Source organism: Loxodonta africana, chromosome 5 (assembly GCF_030014295.1).
Source record: "Loxodonta africana isolate mLoxAfr1 chromosome 5, mLoxAfr1.hap2, whole genome shotgun sequence".
Classification (NCBI taxonomy): Eukaryota; Metazoa; Chordata; class Mammalia; order Proboscidea; family Elephantidae; genus Loxodonta; species Loxodonta africana.
In genome coordinates, this window is record NC_087346.1 from 44,095,756 (window position 1) to 44,118,180 (window position 22,425).

General features: G+C 36.7%; 1 protein-coding gene across 3 annotated transcripts in view; it reads right to left on the reverse strand.

The window, feature by feature from the left end:
• TET2 (tet methylcytosine dioxygenase 2) overlaps positions 1-22,425 on the reverse strand; it is a 128,895-nt gene that overhangs the window by 25,945 nt on the left and 80,525 nt on the right. Inside the window, exons 3-6 of one of the 3 annotated variants that reach the window (XM_023548545.2) lie at positions 3,854-7,311; positions 2,098-2,188; positions 1,466-1,570; positions 643-736 (exon numbers count right to left, since the gene is read on the reverse strand). In XM_023548545.2, the coding sequence (XP_023404313.1) occupies positions 643-736; positions 1,466-1,570; positions 2,098-2,188; positions 3,854-7,265 (3,702 nt within the window). In that variant the 5' untranslated portion in view covers positions 7,266-7,311. The remainder of the gene's footprint in view (positions 1-642; positions 737-1,465; positions 1,571-2,097; positions 2,189-3,853; positions 7,312-22,425) is intronic. The other 2 variants (XM_010590483.3, XM_064285488.1) reach the window with 2 other exon arrangements.

Below are 22,425 nucleotides of genomic sequence, written 5' to 3' on the forward strand. Positions count from 1 at the left end.
CCAATCACCATTCCGTGCAAACACCCCCACCCCAACCAAAACAAAACAAGGGTCACTTGCAGCAGACAAGAGCACTGGTTCATGTAGGTATACTTTTTCATGTCTTGGACACAATCAGGGTAACATTTACCAGGACCTGCAACTTGCCTTTTGCTGTCCATCTGTAAAATGGGGGCTTAACCCTAGTGTCAGAGCAGAGAAACATGCTGAACTATTCCTGTATGTTTAGTAGATCATACCCAGTGCAGTGAGGGCAATGCCATGTGCACTAAAGCCAGAGCTAGATGAAAGACATGCAGGTCTTCTTCATAAAGTTAAAGGTGTTCATAAATCACGATATAAAGATTAACTGAAGACATTAAAAGAATTAAGGGTCACTTCCTCACATTCCAGGAAGAATTATACTCTTAGTAGGCACTAGAATGAACCTCTGACTCACCATAAAATCTTTTTCATTGAATAATTTGCTCATGATTTTAAAACTAATCTGCTTCTTCACAAGAAATAAGACATGATAAAATAAACAGTATTTCTCTTTTGTGGCATAAATGACTTGATCTGGGTAATCCAGTTCTCAGGGTTGGATTAATAAACCAAAGTACCCAAGCCCGAAGACCAAAGTCCTTGTCAGATCACACTTACCCATTTAGCAATAGGACATCCCTGAGAACTTTTGCCTTCTTTACCAGTATAGATGACTCTTTCAATCCTAATAGCTTTACCCTTCTGTCCAAACCTTAAAGAAATCCACAGAAACACACACATACACAATCAGCAAATGAATCCATTGACAACCAAAATATTGAACATTTGAGCATAATTTTATTCTACGACCACATCCTGAGAAATGAATGGTTTAATTTATTTTTGTGAACAGGTCTAAGGGAAGCAAACTGGATAACAGTCTTTAAGTCTTGTTTTTCATCAGTATCAAAATACACTAATTGTAATGAACTATTCTGTAAATTATATGTTGGGTGAAAATAGTGGGAAAGCTTATTTCTATACACATTTTCACAAAGCATAAAATATATACTAATTGCTTTTCTCCTCTACTAAATTTAGATATTTTAAATTTGGGGGAATCATAATAGATTTTAGTTATAACTGTTTTCAAAGAATCGCTAACTTTTTAATAGGGGGCTGACAAAGAACTACTATCCAGTCACATTTAATATGAAGGATTTATTGGAAATGCTTTATTCTCCCTTATAATCAAGGCACTACTTAGACTTGCTAATTAAAAAAAAAAAAGGGACTTAGGGAAATTCACTATTTTTGCCAGGCCACTAAATCATTATTTAGTGAATTTCTAAATGCTAATTTAGAAACGAGGAATTTAGAAATGGAGCAAGAATGAGACTTAACTGCTTAGAATGTCCTCTAGTGTATTTTCATGATAATACTGCCTACCTGCTTCAAGAAAAGGCACCTTACTACAGTAACAGCTCAGTGCTATAGATACCTATATGAGAGTCCCTCTCTGCATTGATTATCTCTCTCATAAGAGTCTTCTACCTGCAGGAGTAATTGTGGAGATTCAGGTAAATACTTGCATACCTGTAATTGACTGTAAAAAAAAAAAAAATTCAGCTATTAATAAAATTTGTTTCTATTTCTATTCAGCATATCACCTTTGCTCTTTGTTTATAAGAAGGATCAACTCAGAGATAACTACTCATTTACAATTCTAGGTGAATTTATTCAATGGTTCCTTTTTTATGCATCGCCCTCCCCGCCCCTTCCTCTTTGTGGCTTTATCATCAAATGGGAAAGCCAGGGTGGGGCCTCTCTTTGCAGCCAGTGCCAGCACCCTTGTGCCTGGCAGGCTGGCTGGCTGCTTGTTTGTGCCTGGGTTTTCTGGCACCCACCTCAAAGTGGGCAGCTGGTGCCAGCTAGCTGACTATTAGTTCTGTCAAATATTGTGACTCTCCAGTGAATAGCACAGTGTGTAGTGTTGGCAACTCTGGAAGAGCTAACCCTACTAATAATTACTTGATTTACAATTGTTTACTGCTTTGTGTGTGAAGGCTGGAAAAATTCTGACATATACAAAAGGATAAACGTTAATCTGCCCTGTGCCTTTGCGTTAATTACCTTTCTTCCATGATTTCTCTAATAGCTGCCACATTAGGACCTGCTCCTAGATGGGTATAAAAAGGACCTTCATCTTTTTCAATAATTTGCTCTGTTGAGATAATAGAAGATTATTATTTTAGACCTCAATTATACTAAATATAAAGGCTACATCCACAAAGCTTATCCCCCAAGTGTACATTAAGGGCCCTAAATGTGACTTGAAATTTTTTTTCTTTAAAATGAGTAAATTGATGGACTGATCTATTAGAAAATGTGCCAAATAATTAAGTATATGTACGTAGTGGCTGCTGGATAAAAATATATTAAATTACATTTCAGATATGGGATAAAAAATTGTTTACTGTAAACCAAGTAAGTGGAACTAAAAAAAGAAGACAGTGAGGGAATTAGAATGTATTATATGTAGTATCAACTACAACCCAATTTCTTAAGCTGAAAAAAATAATTAAAGCTAACTAGATGCCTGCCTGCCACTCAGATGTTAAAAGATTACAAATAAAATTTGCTGTCCCATCCCACCCTCAGTTTATTGTTAAGGATCTCTTTTTCTCATCTTGTTTCTCTACATTTAATTATTCTGTTTTAAAAATAAGATATTCAATCCAGACCCATATTTGTATGTACTTTAGAGCAATTTATGACGAGAGAAAGTACTGGAGAGAGAGTCAGGTAAAAGAAAGAGGCTGTTACAAACTACCGAAGACAGGAAAGTGAGAATATGGGGTCAGGGCAATAAAAGAAGGAAATGAAGAGAATTATAACTTACCTAATAATAGCTATGACATGTGTGGCACCTTAGCCACGTGAGGAAACTTAGTATCAACCTCACACAGAGAGGGGCAGTGTGGATTCTCCCTCCAGCCCTTCTATAAAGTGTAGGGTATCTCATTGTAAGAGGGAAAGCATGGGATGGGTAGACCACTAGCCACACTAATTTAACATTTATGCTTTTTCAGATCTCTTCTACTGTATTCAAGGTGAGAGCTGTAAGTTCTTCTCTATCCACACATGTATCTGCATCCATCAGCAAAAATGTTTCCCTATTCCTTACGGACTTACACATATCCAGAATTTTAACCAAAAGGTGCTTTTTTTTTTTTTAAAGAGAGAGAACACACTTTTAACCAAAAGAATGAAATTTTAAAGAAAAAAATGGAATCAAATGAATATATATAATACAAATGTTTCAAGTGTATAAATGGAGAAAGGTAAGTATCAGAACTTCAGCATGACAATTTCTCCCAATTCACCAAAACTGAAGACAGTAATTTCCCCCTTATACAGAAATTAGTATTGCAACACTACTAATACATTCAACCTGGACTTAAAAGAAATATTAAAAGCTCCTTCAGAAGTTTGCATATGGATATTATCTTCTCATTTTAATGGATATTTCTTACTGCCTGGCTGTCTCTCCAGGAGATGACATAAAGAGTTAAATGATCAATTCATCTGAAACAGATACATTTATATTTTTAAAGGGTCTGAATTAACATGCACAACGGAAAAAATTAACATGCACAATTGTTTTAACTCTTTGGAAAAATTATAAGTGAAGTTCTTTCTCTCATAGCACTAGCATCTGTAATTTAAAGACAAAGAAATGTAAGCTTTCAGATTTTCATGAGCCTTTACAAACTGCTGGCAGGCTCAACATTTAAAAAAAAAAAATAGAAAGAAAATCCCACATCTGAAGATAAATTTTCTAATTCTGGATAAACACCATGTGTCTCAATACATTTCTGGCACTTACCTACACATCTGCATGATGGAAAATCATATTGAGTCTTGACAGGTGTATCCAATAAATTTTTTATAGGCGTGTCTAGTAATTTGGAAGGTGACTCTAAAAAATTATTGAGAACAGAACCAGCTGTTCTTTTGGTTGGTGTCTTTTCTGAAGAAGGTGTCGCTTGCTGCTCTAAAGCTGGGGTGTAACTATCAAGTTCTGCAGCAGTGGTGTGCCTAGTTAACACCGTGACTGGCCCTGACATTTCAACTTTTACTTGCTTTTGTGATCTGAGCGGAGGAGCCTTATGGTCAAATAATGATTTGACCTGAAACTGCTTCAAATGCTGCTCCATAGTCTCAAGGATGCTCTTTTGCTGCACATTATCACAGCTCTGAGGTGCAATCTCTTGCTTAGTTACTTTTTTGCACATTTTGTTTTCTGGCTGTGCTGACATGGGGCGCGTACAGGCATGGGGCTTGGACCCAGGCTCAACTTTAATGGGCCTTTGCATCTGATTATGGCAAGTCTCAGTTTGCAGTTGTGTGTGCTGCTGTTCTTGCCTCTGTAAGAGGTGCCACCTTAGAGCAGCGTGCTTTTGAATGTCCTTCTGGGGAGGGGTCTGAATGTGACTTCCTCCCTGGTCAGGCACAGGGAAAGCATTTGCTTGGTTTTGCATCAAGTACCTTTGTTGAGCGAGTTGTGCAGCTTGTTGACTAGACATATCTTGGTTTCTACTCTTATATCCCTGTAGAACTGAAGCTTGTTGAGGCTTCTGCTCCTGTTCTTGAAAGCACCTATGAGATACATCCTGCTTTGGGGTCACATTATTTGGAAAATATTGCATGTGGTGCAAGTTTTGAGTCTTGTTTCCTGCAAAAAGTTCAGTATTTATGGTCTGCTCTTTCTTCTCTGGAACTAAGTGTGTATTGTTCCCACAAGAAAGCTGTACATTGCTTGTATTTGATTTTAGGATCTGACCATAAAGGGCATTTCTACTATTCATATTCTGCCTTTGCTCCAGTCCTATTTGGGTGTTATGAGTCTGGAACTCACTTGATTTCAAATGCTGATTTTCACCATGAATGCACTCTTCTACTTTAATCTGGCCAAAGAACGATCCTTCTCTTCGCTGATCACTGTTGCTCTGGGGATGTGAAAAAGTCTGAGGCATTTGTTCTTTATTCTTCATTTGTAATGTCTGCTGTTGTTGCTGGTTTTGAGGAAGATGTGAATTCTGGGATGGTTGTGTTTGTGTTGCCTGCTTATGAGGCTTAAACTGCAAAAGATGTGAATTTGAGAAAGGCTCAGCCTCTGAAGCCTGTTGATTCAAGTGCTGTTTTAATGACATGGGTATGAGTTTCTGAGTTTGGGGATCTGGTCTTGATTGAAAATGAAGCCTTGGGGCGCACAGTGACTGCTTGTGAGCTTCGGGTGATGGGTCTGTCTTGGAGAAGTGCACCTGGGGTGAGGGTTTTTGGAACTGGAGGTTTTGGTCCACTGTACCTTGCGACTGCCCTTGATTCAACTCAGCTTGGTACATCTGTGACCTCTGCTCCAGCTGCATTAATTTCTGGACATAAGCTTGCCGTGGGAGCCCCCCACGCACATTGGAATATCCAGTGTATCGTCTGGAGGTCATCTGATTGGAAGGGTGGGATTCATACAGAAGAATTGACCGCAATGATGCCTCTTTATATTTCGGATTGGATTCTGCTTGATGAAAATGAGGGGCTTTCAATTCAATCCACCCTGGTTTCAAATAGGACTGTGTTGAGAGCTCATGCTCTCGTGCATGTTCCTTATGTTGACCCTTCAGAATCTCTTGCTCTTTGTGTCCCATTAACTGCTGGCAGTGGCCCTGTGGATTTGCACTGCTACCAAGAATTGGTGAGTTATGCTTGAGATATTCTGATATTTGTCGTGTTTTCTCAGAACACAATGGAATACCCGTTGTCCCTGGAGTCCGTATATCATTCTTGTTAACACAGTTATTCTGAGGCCTGTCTGGAAGCATCAGAGAGGGACTGGATGCATGTGTAGATGGGTTAGGACTCTGGGATGGTGGTGCCTCTGGGGGCCTCTCTATTTTCACTTCCCCTAAAAGAGCTGTGTTACTTTGGTTTGGGTAGTGACGGTGTTCTTCTAAAACTCCATCATCCAGAGTGCTTTTTCCTTCTGAAGGAAGCTGAGAAATACGTGGGAGAGGAGGGCGGGTAGAAAGAAGCAATTGTGATGGTGGTGGTGTGGTAGTGGCAGAAAAGGAATCCTTAGTGAACACTGAGCATTGCTTGAAGTAAGCACCATTTATTTCATTTTGCTTTAAATATTGTTCAGAGCTGCCACCAGGAGCTTGCAAATTGCTGCTGGAACCTGAACAGAATTCTTCACCAGATTCTAGCTTTGTGGTTCCTCGGTTGTTACTGTTTTCTGCAGGAGATGGGCATATCTCAAAAACTGATTTTTGTGGTCGTAGTTGTTCTGGTTTCTGAAAGGGACAGGTACCGAGCATTGCAGGTGGTTTACTTGCATTATCAGCATCACAGGCCTCAGTCACCACTGCAACTGGTGCTGGAGGCTGCTCAGAGTTCGAGGTCTGTGGGGAATTGATCTGCCCTGAGGTATGGGATGGGTGAGTGATCTCACACAACAACTCATTAGTAGCCAGGCTGTTAATGGCATTTATGTGAGATGTGGTTTTCTGCACCGCAATGGAAACACAATCTGGATAATATTGAGACAGTGTTTTTTCCAGGAGTTCACCATGTGTGTTTTCCATGGAAGAGGCAGAAACTGTAGCACCATTAGGCATTAGCACTGTCTTGTTTTTAAGAAGTAATACAATGTTCCTGTCATGGTAGTTGACATTCTTCTCCACCTGCTCATTCAGAATCTGAAGCCCTGGATTTTCGGACCCACTGCAGTTATGTGTTGAAAAACTGGCTAAATCTTTAACTGCGTTTTCTTGAGCTATACTCTCAGGTTCTCTCTTATCACTCAAATTGGAGACATTTGGTTGACTGCTGCTTTCACCTGGATTTCTTTCTTGGCTTTCCCCGAAGTTCTTTCTTTCTCCATTAGCCGTTTGGTCTTGTTTCAATTTCTTATTCTGATGGAGCCCAGAGAGAGAAGGTTCACTAACTGTGCGTTTTATTCCTCCATTTTGCAAACACTTGGAATACCCCCTACCTTCTTGTATAAAGTCTGGACTTATACGACTATTCTGGCTTCCTTTCATAGAGGGTATTCCATAATAACTTCTGAAAGACTGCCACTTGGTGTCTCCATTTACTTCTGAATGAGGTCTCTCAGTTAACGGGCTTCCATTCTGCAGCTTTATAGCCAGAGGTTCTGTCTGGCAAATGGCAGAAAGAGATGGTATCAGGAATGGACTTAGTCTGTTGCCCTCAACATGGTTGGTTCTATCCTGTTCCATCAGGCTTGCTTCGGGGCCATCCACAAGGCTGCCCTCTGAATGAATTCTAAAGAACATGGAAACAAAAATTAAAGTGCATTAATATATCTAACACTAATAATACATCTTAAAGAATAATAGTGGCATATATAATATCAAAATACTAGACGAGGAAAACTGTAATACTTCACGTTTCAGTGAAAACACAGGAAATGATTATTCTGGTCTCCTCAGCAACTTTCAAATATTTATGGTCATGGAGAACAGGGGTGATCAAAATCACCAGCTAATGTGGGAAGTTGACACTGTATTAGTAAATAGTATCAATTTCCTTTCCAAATAACTCCTTTTGTCAAAATCCAGTATCTGCCTTCTCTAGCACCTCACATATCCAGTTATCTGCTAAGTCTTATCAATTCTAAAACCAGTTGCTACTGAGTCAATTTTGACTCATGACGACCCCATGTGTGTCAAAGCATAGCTATGCTCCATAGGGTTTATAATGGCTGATTTTTCAGAAGCACATTGCCAGGCCTTTCTTCTGAGTGTTGTCTGGATGGGGTCAAACCTCCAACCTTTCAGTTATCTGCCAAGTACATTAATCATTTGCATCACCCAGGGATTCCCTTATCAATTCTACTTCCTATATATTCCTTGAGTCATCTTCACTTGTGAGCTCAGATGTACATTATCTTGCTTCATTATCAATTTTCTAGCTTTTGAAATGGTTTCTCCCATAGCCCAGCCTAGCATTTTCCCCCAATTCTTCAAGGTTCCCTTCAACTTGTTACTAAAGAGAATATTCTAAAATACAAGTCTGATGTTACAGCCTGCTCAACACACTTTGTTTTATATCGCCTGCACCAGTGGTCTCAAATCTTCCACTCAAACACACCTGTGAGATAAGGCACATTCCCTTCAATGTTATCAGCACCCTGGAGTAGTATAGGAGTGAAAAGTCTAGTTTATTAAATGCCCTCTCTAGGTGATTTTATGATATCTATTGAGGCTGGCTGCCCACTTCTACTGATAATTCTTGCTTAATACAAATGACTTTCATACACAGGTTTCTGTCTTTCTCTCCTCCTATTCCTCTCACAGTGTATATTCCAAAAATAACAACAGCTAATAGATGCCTAGTCATAACAAACTACCTCCATGCCTTTCTTGTTCCATAAGCCTCAAGTGCCTTCTTCATCTCCCTATCTGCCCTGTGACTCCTATGCAGCCCCCTAAACCTGCCTCGGATATCACTCCCCTAGGATTCCTTCTAAGTCCCCAAGAAGATTAATCACTCACACTGCTAAGATTCTTCTACCTCTTGTACAAGAGCTACTGCTGAACTGACCACACTCAATTGTGATTTGTTTACTTTCTCTCACTAGGACATGAATGCTTTAAGAATAGAGACTACTTTTTTTTTTTTTTTGGCTTGCATACAGTGAGCATCCATAAAAAGTTTCACTAGGTTGAAACAAATTTGCTTGTCTTACAGTCACTTCATCATTTACTCACTTATTTATTCATTCATTTACTCAACCATTTTTGAGACCAGTACTGATGAAGATTTTAAAGTTCAAATGATAAGGAAAACGGGGAAATGGGCACTAAAGAACTTAAATAATCCATTGTACAAGGTGACTGCTTCCCCACTCATGATATAGTCATGCTTTACTTTGCCAGTGTTTCTCATTAAATTTATTTTTAAAATGTAAGTAGAAAAAAAGTCAGGACTATTTTCCCTTTGGTCTAAAAAAAGCCCTATTAAAACAGCCAGCCATTGCTTACCAACCAAGACCAATGAAACAGAGGAAGAAAGAAGATATAAACACTGGAAAGAAACACTAAAATTATCACCAGTTGTAGATAATAAGACTGTATGCTGGTCAACCAAAAGAATCAACTGAAAAGCTGTTACGGTCAATGAGAACTTAGTAAACTAGCTGAGAAAAAAAATCAATAGCCTTTACATATAAAAGTAACATCTAGTCAGAAGCTTTACTGAAATAAAATACTGTATTTAAAATAGCAACCAAAATATGTTTAAAACACTAGAGATAAACTTTAAAGAAATGCAGACTTATTTGAATAAAACTTTAAAACACTGCTGGTACACACAAACACACAAATAAAACAAGTAGAAAGGTATAATAGGTTCTGAGATAATTGTCAAAGTGATCTGTTCATTTAATGCAGTTTCAATAAAAATACTAGCAGATGTTCTGAGAAATTAAAGAAACTGATTATAAAGTTCACATGGAAAAATTAAATGAATATCCAGGAATATTCTGAAGAAGAATATTAATAGAGTGTGGGTAGGGCAGTGGCCAAAAGCTACTAAAAACAACATGTGCAGGCACGTGATAAGCAATAAAAAACCAAAAACTGGGTTCACTGCTGTCTAGTGGATTCTGACTCATAGTGACCCTATTGGACAGAGTAGAACTGCCCCATAGGGTTTCCAAGGATGGAGATCTTTATGGAAAATTTACATATATAAATATGTAAATTAAAAAAAGACTGCCACATCCTTCTCCCATGGATGGCTGGTGGGTTCAACCCAGTGACTTTTTGCTTAACAGCCAAGCATTTTAACTACTGCGCCACCAGGGCTCCTTAATAAACAGTACAGTGTTTAATAAGATCAATGGAAAAGAAGGCCCAGAAATAGATCCAAACACACACAGAAATATAGTATGAGATAATGATGACATTTCAAATACGGAAATAGATTGAACTGTGTCTCTTAAAAAGATACATTGAAATCCTCAGCTCTCTACCCGTGAACATGGCCTGTGTTTGGAAATAGGATCTTTGAAGATTTTATCAGGTTAATATGAGGTCGTACTGGAAGTAGAATGGGCCCCACTTTTATGTGACTGGTGGCTGCTTGGAGCTACCAGAAACTGAGAGAGAGGCATGCAATAGTTTCTCCCCGAAAGCCTTGGAAGCAACAAGGCCAGTACGCTGATCTTAGACTCCAAGCATCCAGGACTGTGATGTCCTTATAAGCCACCCAGTCTGTGGTATACTGCTATATATGCCAGTCCTATAAAACTAATATGGAATTCTTTTAACTAGGAGTGGGGTGCTGCTATAACAAATACCTAAAAATGCAGAAGTGGCTCTGGAGCTAGGTAATTGGTAGAGACTGGAAGAGGTTTGAAATGCTTGGTAGTAAAAGTCTAAATTGCTTTGAAGAGACTATTGGTGGAATTACAGAAAAGCAACAGAGCAAAATAACGTTTTTAGTTCTGCTAGACCTTCCTTCTACATGTTAAGAGATGGGCTAGCTATGCATTGTCCAATATATAGATAACCACTAATCCTTGAAATGTGGCTAGTCCAAACTGAGATGTGCTGTAAGTATAAGTACACATTGGATTTCAAGGATTTAGTGTGATAAAAAAGAATGTAAAATCTCAATGTTTTCAAATATTTATTGCATGTTGAAATAATATTTTGAGTATTTTGTGTTAAGTAAAATAAAAAAAAAATTTTTTAATATCATTAAAATTAATTTTACTTGTTTCTTTACTTGTTTTAAGGTACCTCCTAGAAAATTTAAAATTCCATATGTGCCTTACATTATATTTTAATTGGACAGCTCTGGGCTAGCCTAATATTCTAGTCATCAATAACCCATCACATATAATAAATGTTAGATTTTAGAATTATGAGTGTAGATTTGTAATTATGAATGTAGATTTGTAATCTTTGATGTAAGAGGCTTCTCTAAAATCAGGGTCAATGCCATTTTAAAAATTAAGGAGTATAGAGACAATGCCCAGAAAAATCCTTCAGAGTCTAGGTCAATTAACTTTCCAAATTCTGCAACTAAAATGCTTTATTTTCACAACTGTAAAATCAATTCGTATATACACCAATAAAAAGGTATTTATATGAACATACATGTGTACATTGATGGTAAGATATATAAAATTTGCAGGTTCAGTACACAATTCACATTCTTTTGCTTAATTTTCTAGGTAGAAAATATTCTAAAAGTTCAACACACATTCTTTATTATGATCCATTTCACATAACTGTGGACTTTTTTAAAGTGTCAAGGGAAAAATTACAATAGATGGGGCTTGCAAATCCTTTGTGAACATAATAATAGCTCCTAAGAAGAAATGAGGGTGACTTAAAATGAAATTTATTTTAATATGGAGATTTAAACACAGCAGTCATTCTTAGACACTAATTCAAACTTATCATCAGAACTCTTCTGTCTGTGACAGCAGTTCCTTTCCTCAGTGAAACCATCAGATGTGAAAAATTGAATGGTTAACTTGTTCAGATAGGGCAGAAAAAATATGTTTCTGTTTTAGGATGAGGATTATTTGCTATCTGAAGATTATTTGATATTGGTCTATGAATCTGATTCAGAAAATTTAAACCAATTCTTATGTTTGAGTTTTTTTAAATTAAGTTTAAGTATCTTTTTTTTCCTAAACCAAAAAAACCAGAGAACATTTAATTATGTTACATGGTGTACAATACCAATCAGGATACTATCCCCTTGTGCAACTGAATATTCAAACACTGTTTAAAGTAATATCAGCTCTTGGAGGTTTGTACATGGGAATTCACTGTATGCAAAATAGCTTATACCCAATAAAATTGTATCTGTGAAAATCATCTTCTAGATGTGAAAGAATTATTATCTCAGAACAAGAAGTAATTTTACAGTGGGGACAGTTATTCACCTAAGAGGCTATTAGTTAATAAAAAAACAAGACACTGTTCTTTTTCTGAAACAGTTTATGACATTTTTATGCAACAGCACAGGTAGAAGAACATATGTGAAAGCCTGGGAAGTGGATTGGTTAAGCCTACCCAGGGACCTTATAGCATTTAGTTACAATCTGAAAATGAATAGTCGGTTTTAACATGTTCCTTAGTAGATGTTATTATGGGTCATGGCTGATTTCAAGCTATCAACCTCTAGCTCACAAAACTTCTGAAAATTTCACAATCCGCACTCATGAGCCAGTACAAGCTGGTTTTAACACACCATTGTTAGAGCCTTCAAGAGAATCACAGTACTAAAAATTAATCTGTAATAGTTCCTTTGCATTTCAATGCCAAGGATTAGGCTTTTGTTGAATTATAAAAAGGCCAAGTGTTTGAAATTCTTTTTTGTTACTGTAGAATGGAATTTTTACCTTAAACGTATACTAAGATAGATAGATAGATAGACAGACAGACAGACAGAGAGATAAGCAAATAGAATGAAAGTTGCCCTAAATTAGATGCATGCCATTATTATTTTGGTAGCCTTCAGTTATTTCCAGAATAGTACCAGACAAAGAGCTCTTGCTCATAGAATTATTTTAGCTTTTTGGAAGGCTAAGTAATTTTAAAATGACATATTGAAATATGAGTGATGATACATGATAACGAAGATGGACTAAACAATATAGAAAAAATTACTGAGTATAAGAAAGGATCTGGGTCCATTCTCTCATTTTACGGATGTTTTTGAAAACTGAGGAATCTGCCCAAGGTTAGCTATCAAATAGTGGCTCCCACAGGGGCTAGATCTAAGTAAGCTTTTGTCGTGGCATGACAGACGCTCTTCCCATCATGTACTACTAAAAAAAATGTGTAATTCACAGGGTAGGTTTCATTTTGTTATTAAATTCACAATTTGCCAAATTTTGATGATTTTTCCAGGCTTAGGATAAAAAAAGGAAGTATTTTGGTTCCATGTCTATAGGCCCATAAATACTAGCGTGATTAAGGGCATTTTATGTCTATTTCCCCAAAGTATCATTTCTTTATGTGAATGTGAATAGAAGAGGTAAATGTTAAACATTTAGGACATAAAATTTGAAGATGCCACAAAAGGTTATTCTGCTCATTTCCTTGCTATGTTTCAGTTTATCTTTGCAAAGCTAGGTTGCTGATGATTTTTCTACAAAATATTTGAGGACGGTTTACAAATCTCCCCTGCTAATGTCATTGAGGGAACTGGAGCCCAACCCCAACAATTATTAGTGCGTTTATTTATTCAGTGAAGCACAAGTTGAACCCCTACTCAGTGTAATTGCTATGGTGTGGTGATACATGCCCTGCTCTGCCAGGGACTCTGTTTATGGCAAGACATACTAAGTGCCATAGGAGTACAGGAGAGGGGACTATTAAGTGCCATAGGAGTACAGGAGAGGGGAAAAGCACTTCTAGCTGTCAGTGTCTGCATACCATCCAATCCAAATCTCTCTCGAAATGTAAATTTATTCCCTCTTGCCTTAGTAAGAAAGGAAAACATGCTCCACTAAGTCAGTTGGTTTTAAAAGGATGACAGTGAATGTTCATCAAAAATATATACCTGCCTCACTGAGGCATAAGAACTAGTATCCTAAGTAGAAATGTTCTCAGTAGTCACCAAGTACAAAGAGAATACATAAAAAACACAACAGAGTGCATTTTCAGACTACCAGTATTCAACAAATGACTTATGGAAACTTTTCTGATTATTGAACCCTCAACCTAGGAAAAGTCATGGCATATGTTTATCTGCTTTACTATAACAGTTATCTTTGCTAATCAAAATGTAGTAATTAGCTCCTTTTCAAAACCAACATATAGTTTTTTATTATGTGGTACAATATGCGGTTTCTTGATAGCCTTACCAAAAAGAAAACAGGGTGATTTAAACCTGAAGAATGAACAAAATATAACACTCAAATTCTAAAACCAGCTTTGGCTTTTTAAATTTTTTTAATTGAAATTATTATTTACCTATATTCAAAAAAAACAAACCTGCGGTTGAGTGGATTCGAACTCATAATGATGCTATAGGACAGAGGAGACCTGCCCCATAGGGTTTCCATGGCTGTACTCTTTATAGAAGCAGTCTGCCATATCTTTCTCCTACAGACCAGCTCCTGGGTTTGAACTGCCGACCTTTTGGTTAGCAGCCAAGTGCTTAATCACTGCACCACCACAGCTCCTTATTTACGTATAAAGCAGATTAATTAAATTAGAATGAAGGAAAAATATCATAATTTAGATCCTGCTAGCTATAATAGGAGCCCTGGTAACTCAGTGGTTAAGAGCTATGACTGATAATCCAAAGGCTGGCAGTTCGAATTCACCAGCCACTCCTTGAAAACCCTCTGGGGCAGTTCTACTCTGTCCTTAGTGGGCTGCTATGAGTAGAAATCAAATCAACTGCCATTTTTTTTTTTTTTTTTTAGCCAAAAAATAATCTATTATTATCCCTTTATTTCAATAGTCCAATACGCTTCATAAAGTTTGGCATTCTAAGGAAGCAAAAAGAGTCATTCTATCTACTATAAATACCTCCAATTTTTTTTTTAAAACTCTAAAGGTCAAATTATAGCCAGGTAATTTCCTATAAACAGGAATGTGCACTATTTACCTTATGGTCACCCCACAGTTTCAGTTAATGCGCCAGAATAATTTCTCGTAAGTTAGTCAAGCGGGTAAGTGGGTGATGCTGGCTGAGCCTCAGCCTGAGCTTCAAGTATAAACGCCAGGTACTTCACCATTGTCCCTCTCTGTCGGAGGTGCACACTTACAAAGCATGTTTATCTCAGCTGGAAATACAGGTCTGGTGACTAGTGGCTAAAATTTTGGTTTCCTAAGACCAAAACGGGTTTTAGCTAGAGCAGTTATCTTTTGATATTTGGTTTTGCTCTTTCTACTGCATCTCTGACAATAATTTATTATAGATTCAAGTCGCATCAGCAGCATCTGTGAAACAATTACTGCATCTAGGACTGACTCTGCAGTCTAATCCATCATCATTATGACAGGCCTCTTTGAAGATGCCATGATGCATGACTTAAAAAGAGCACATTAGTGTGCAAATGGATCAGCATCCCATTTCACCAATATCCATTTAGGATTGTAATTTAGCTTAACAACATTTGACTCTTTCTGAATCACTCGAGAATGGTAGCTTTATCTCTCGCCGCATAAAGTGGTAGGTGATGTTCAAAATTTGTGAAGAGGGATTTTGTCTTTACTTTTATTTTTTGGTTTATTGATTTTGTTCGTAGTGTGTTTTTTACTTATCTAAGAGAAAAAAATGCACATCATTTACATCTCATGTCAGCTTTTTTCAAGGGTATAAAAGTCAATATATAGATCTGCATAGCTGCCATATTCTCTATAACAAACTTCCAATTTCATGTTCTAATATTAGGGAAAAAAAAAGCATATATAAAATACTCCACTATCGTCAGACGAGTTCTGCTATTAATATATTCAAATTATTGGGGACAAATACTTAATTGCTTACTTACGGGGACCGTATCTACTAAAGTCGAAGTGTTTCAGCATCAGCCTTAGGGAATTACAGTATATCTTTGTCATCTCTTCTGACAGACTTTGGCCCTATTGTTAACTCAGGGTCTTAGAGATCAATTAGTTCTTGACACGGTAAAGGTTCAATAAAGATAATATATTTGATTACATCTCCTGTGTAAATGGCACCATTCCCCCACAACTATTTTAGTTCCTCCTATCAAAACGGACATAATTTGTGTCAATTATACACTTATTTCAAGATGTGTGCAGCACAATGGGACTTTATTGTTAAGTAGTGGATACTCCTATGGCCAGTGCTCTAAATTCCTGACCAAAATTTTGATTCCCTAGCTTCTACATCTACCAAATTCCCTCCATTTAGTTTTACTTTCTTACCTACTATGTAATATTGATATGGTTGCTAAGTCCCATTCTAATAATAAGCAAAGTGTTTTTTATAGGACAGTACTTATGAAATTAAAAAAAAAACATTAATTTAACATTAGGATATTTAATATGTAATTTAATAGTATTAAGGCTAAAATTTTTTAAAAGTCAATCTAAAACGTCTATTTTCAACAGCAAAATTGATGTATCCAAGGTACATATAGATCACATGTTAAACTTGAAATTCAATGCTTTATAGATACATGAAGTATGGAGCATATGAGCTGAATTAATGCTTTATGGCAAAACTGACTTTTATATTTCTCATAAGAACTGTAAGTTTTAATATTAAGACATCTAAAAACATGCACTTCACGCATCGACAAAAAGGACTAGTGAACACACAAGCATGTCAGAGCCCTCAGAGAAAGTTCGTGCATTTCCAGAAGTGCATTAAACAAGTAACTGCACACACGTGGCACGCGCTTAGATAAGGATAAACCTGTCAGGTTTATCATAATCCTCATTAGGGATTATTTAATCCCCATGTTTAAAGTTTTAAAATTTGTTTCTTATCATAAAATAACAGTACAGAAAACATTTAATGACTTAGATTATTTGAGAGAGAATTCAGGAGGAATGTCAATGAAGATTAGAGGCCCAAGAGGCTTAGAGACAGAGGTCTGAATTTAAAATCTGGAGACATCTGGCAGTTTGTAAATAAACCTGTTCACAATTTGCAACCCATGCCAACCAACCAGTTTCCCAATTGGTAAGATGGACATGGTCTTTTGTCAGTTTTCGATTATCTGTATATCTGTTAATCCTAGGATTGTTTATTAAATTTGGGTTTATTCCTGGCCTCTCCAACTCTCACCAAACTAGTATGGGCTGAGGGAAAAGGTCATCAAAACACAATTAGGAATGTAAATTGTCACAACCATCATTTCTTTGCTATAAATTGTAAAAAATGATTTAGATTTTTCAATTTCAGTCGACTCTCATCATTAGAATGGATAACTGTGACATGGTTTTCCTTAATTGGGCACCACGCTCTAACCAATGCTAGAAACTTAAAGTTTTAATACAATGTACTGCACAAACTGTAGAAGTTTCTTGGAAGTTGTTTGGGCTTGATCTCTCTTGCTGATACCCTGAGTAGGCAGACTCCTACAGAAAGAGGCTGTAGGGTGAACACTCTGTGTGCAGAGCAGAAATGGGTATGGTGATAGAAAAGATGAAGGGGAGACAGGGATCCCATATCAGGGATCTGTGCAGTGAGAGCCCCTGTAGACCGCTCTGAAGAACCTCCCATGTTTGCCAAGAAGGAGCCAGTATATGGATTCTTGCTACACAGAGGGCATCCAACAGCCAGTGACAACCATAAAAATAGCAACATCCAAAGGCCCACAGCCTTGTTCAGGTGCATAAGGAGCCCTAAGCCCTTTTCATCTTTCCTCAGCCCTGCTCAAACTTCCAGGGACTGGTGCTTCAAAGAGAGACCTGGAAGGATTCTTCAAACTGAGACTCACTCACTCTCACCTTCAAGTGCTGGAGCCAGAGTTTAAGCCTGTGCTGGGGAAAGGAGAAGAGCTTTGAATCAGTCTTAAGTTGGGAGTTTAAAAATGAATAGGACTGCATTTTAAATATTGGAATGAAATTGTTCTAATAACCAAAAGATACTGTCAAAATTACGGAATCTGGTCAAGAAGATACTATAGGGAGAGTGGGATGGGAGTAGGCTATTACAGCATGTTTGAGAGGCAATTATAGGAAAAAAATATTAACTCCTATACCTTTAAGTATGGAAACCCTGGTGGTGTAGTGGGTAAGTGCTACAGCTGCTAACCAAGAGGTCGGCAGTTCAGATCCGCCAGGCGCTCCTTGGAAACTCTATGGGGCAGTTCTACTCTGTCCTATAGGGTCGATATGAGTCGGAATCGACTCGATGGCAGTAGGTTTTGGTTTATACCTTGAAGTAAAATTTTTCAAGAAAATCATTACATACTGATTTCTAGTAATATATAAGACCTTCATATAATTTCTAGAGACAGTTCATAATCATTCAATGTTTTTATATGATGACAATGGTAGAGTCATCATAAAAAATAACCTATCAAGGAATTCATCCTTTCCTTCAACTAATATTTACTGAGCATATCCTATATGCCAGGCACTGTTGTAGCACTTACAATATACCACTGAACAAAGAGGCAAATATCCCTGCCCTCTTGGACTTGATATTCTAGTGAGGAGAGAAACAATAAACAAACAATAAACATAATAAGTAAGTTAGGTACACACAGTATGGTAAGAAGATGCTGACTGCTAACGGAAAAAGTAAAGAAAGAATAGGGCAGTGTATGGCGGATCAGAGTAGTGGGGAGAGGTTACAGGTTCCCGTGTTAAATATTGTGGTTGGGGTAAATCTCATTGAGACAGTGAACTTTGAAGTACGTTTTCATGTAGTTAAATTATATCATAAACATCTAATTCACCAAGATGATCTCAATTAATCAATGTGTTAATTCTCTACTGTCAAATACATTTTCCCATGTCTTCAGCCCTAAAATCAGGAACTGAAAGATAAACAAAACTATCAAGATGTAGAAGATAACTATATTAGAATCAACTAAATTGTCACATACCCAGGGGGCTCTAAAACATTAATGTGAAACAAAACAATGGCATACCTAACATTTTATTGAAAAACTCCATATTAAGGATCCTTGTAACACAAGCTTTTTGGCAATTATGCATTGTACTGTATTCATGATATCTTCTCCTTCTCGGTGTTTTGTTTTCCACATTGCCTCAAAAGGCATGCCATCTGTATTTCTGAGAAGTTTTGTACAATCTTAAAAACAGCTCCATCTCCACATTGATCTAGTCCTGATCTGCTATAGTTACTAAGACAGCCTAATCATTTTTCTTCTTTCTATTTTGGAACAATTTGTGATTATTGTGTTTTGGTTAAGTCGTAGAGGGTTACAAAGTTATTCTTGAGGGAAGGTGAATGTTCTACTTAAAGATTAATAATGTAAATCCATTAAACCCATTGTCAATTAATGGGCTCTTAGTTTAAAATATTTCAATATGTACCAGTCCTATAAGGAACTGCCAACATTATTCCATAATATAAATAATTTTAGTCTATTCAGGAGAGAAAAAGCAAAATAAACTCTAATGGATAAAAGATTAGAAAAACAAGAAATATCAACTCTATAGATGCTTTAAAAGAGCATCATATAACCATGTACTCATCAGAAACACATCCCCATACATTATGAAGATTATTCTCATATTTGACCTTATGCATTATGCTAAAAGATCTGATAAACATTTTAGATCACCCAAAATTATATTACACATTTTAGATGGTATAAAAATAGAAACTAAATAAAAATATAAAATTATTTTTTCTTTAAAAAGAGTTCTAACTTCTGGAAACACAATCTATGGGATTCAGAAGTAGTAGAAAATATGGTCTCTACCTTTAAGGATCTTAATATTTAACTGGGAAGATAAGATATATACATATAAGAATAGCTAGTTAGAACAAGAAAGCTGGGTTATAGTTTGGATACAGATATGTGAGCAAGTCATAACCTCCCTATATCTCAATTTAAAAAATTTCTATAATGTAATATGAGGGAAATGAACAAGATTATACTTAAGGCTTTTTTAAGTTCTAAAACTCCAAGATTCTGTGAAACTGGCAATGATAGGTAGGTACCTACTGGGGTCTCAATGAAATAAGTTATTACAAACACTATTTTTGGTCTGGGAGGTATAATTTTCACCACATTTTAACACATAAATAATATTTTGATTATTAGAAAAGTGAATTTCTGATTATTAGTTGATAATATATAGTTTTGTTTATACATCAATCTCAAATGAGTTAGATGAAAACAAATCACTTTCCCTGAATCCAGTCAACTCTAAGATCAAAGAAAGATAAAATTGGGTTTCAGGACTTTCAGTGTTAAGGAACAAATCCTGGGCAGTGGCGACCACTTTCAAGTGACATCTTAGTATCTCAATATCTCTGTTTTGTTTCTTTGTAAGCACCCAAATAAACTAGAGATATGTCTGCATGTATAGGTGCATGGACACACATGCATACCCACCCCACCTGAGTGGAGTCACATCAAATATGATCTATGGAACACTGGTTCTATGGGATGTTAATATGCACTTCTAAAAAGATAGGGCCAGGCTGTGAGGGATAATAAAGTTCTGTGGCAAAGCAAGGAAAACTGGGTTGAAAAGCATTTTAAAAGTTTCTTTAATATGTGGCCTCAAAGCCTTTAATATGATGATGGAACCTCTGAAAATGTGCTATGACTACACATGTGTGCTTGCCGTTGCCATCGAGTCGATTCTGACTCATAGAGACCCTGTAGCTATGACAGAGTTGGGTACAGAATCAACGTTTATAGAGAATCCTGCAGAACCAACATTCTATGGAATAGCACATGCTGGGAAATCCTAGTCTAAATGCATATGATAATTTTTATGTGCACAGATCTTGAGGCATTGATAAGAACCTCTGGTCTAGGAGAGAACAGATTTATTTCATCCCTCATAACTTAGACGCAAAGAACTGCATCTTCAAGAGCCAAGGACGTGCACACATACAAGTCCTGCTTTAACATCAAACTAAACTTGTAAAAACAGAACTATCTTCCCCATCTTCTTGTTTCTTCTAGTTGTATTACCGTTCTAATTATTCCAGCTCTTCCTTAGAAAAGTCTCCTGCCTGTAGCCCAAACTCTCTTCTGTCCTGGTGAAAATATTCAGAATCTCAAAGCTAAATAAGAATTTTGTAACAATAACTCATAACTCTATAATTAAATAGCAAGTTTAATTTTTCTTGATAGCTTTAAGAGTTATAGTTATTTAGTTAACACCAATGGGTATATATACCCATATAAATATATGACAAATAAGACCTTAGTTTTAAGATGAAACCTTGTAAACAACCATTTTTTACTTCTGCATTCCCACATGCCATATCAAGAAACCAACCTCTAACTGTCCAATCTCATATCATAAAATAAATATAGAATCATGAGGATTGGTGTTAGGTAAGTTTTTATATAATAGGTATAAAACCAAACCAAACCCAGTGCCGTCGAGTCGATTCCGACTCATAGCGACCCTGTAGGACAGAGTAGAACTGCCCCATGAGTTTCCAAGGAGCACCTGGCAGATTTGAACTGCTGACTCTTTGGTTAGCAGCCATAGCACTTAACCACTACGCCACCAGGGTTTCCATAATAGGTATAGATAATATAAATAAGATTACAGCTGAGAAATTTCAGCAGTATGAAGTATTCGTTTAATAAATAAGGATAATATGGGATAAATAAAACAGAAACAAAAAACTTAGCTTTTTATAATTATTTTCTAATTTTCACTCTTTAACAAAAGGGAAAGAATTTTCCTGGACATGGCCTCAAAACCCATTTTCTTCTAAATCCTTCCAAATATGCTATGTATTACATAGGACAGTCTCCAGCACCAGTGTTAAATGGAATATAAAACAACCCTTGTGTAGCAAGGTGTATGTAAGTTTTTGTGTGAGAGGCTGACTTGATTTATAAACTTTCACTTAAAGCACAATTTAAAAAAAAAAAATGAAATGAAAACAGTCAAACTGGAAAATTCAGATTCCAAGCAGAAATTTTATGTATATTAAACTATCTTGTGTAACTATGTTTTGGCCAAATACAGAGAAAATCAATTTTTTTTTTGGTGTGAGCTAAATAAACCAAAAAAAAAAAAAAACCATTGCCATCAAGCTGATTCCAACTCATGGTGACCCTATAGGAAGAGTAGAACTGTTCCATAGGGTCTCTAAGGCTGTAACCTTTACGGATCCAGGCTGCCACATCTAAATAGACCATCTAAATTATGTCTTTGAAGTTAAGTTAAAAATCTGCTTCCAGTGTCTAATCTGGGTGATTGTTCCTTTAATGTAGCACAGTACTGATGCATATCTTCATAAAGCATACAGGGAAGGGCAAGAAGGAAGAAGAGAAAAAGAGCATACAAAAAAAAAAAAGATTTTAAACTCACCAAATCTAAGCATTCGGGAAAAACAAAAAATACACTTACACATATGTCTGCATTAAAAATAACATTTGAATTCAAAATAAGACTTAAAAAAAATTTTTTTTTTTTAAGACTTAACTACCTGTAAAATAACTTCCATATAACTATAGCATTACTTGGAAACCCTGGTGCCATAGTGGTTAAGTGCTACGGCTGCTTAACCAAAAGGCCAGCAGTTCTAATCCACCAGGTGCTCCTTGGAAACTCTATAGGGCAGTTCTACTCTGCCCTATAGGGTCGCTATGAGTCAGAATCGACTCGATGGCAATGGGTTTGTTTTGTTTGTTTGTTTGTTTGTTTTATAGCATTACTTAAGGAGCCCTGGTGGCAAAGTAGTTAAGCACTTGACTGCTAACCGAAAGGACGGTTGTTCAAACTCACCAGC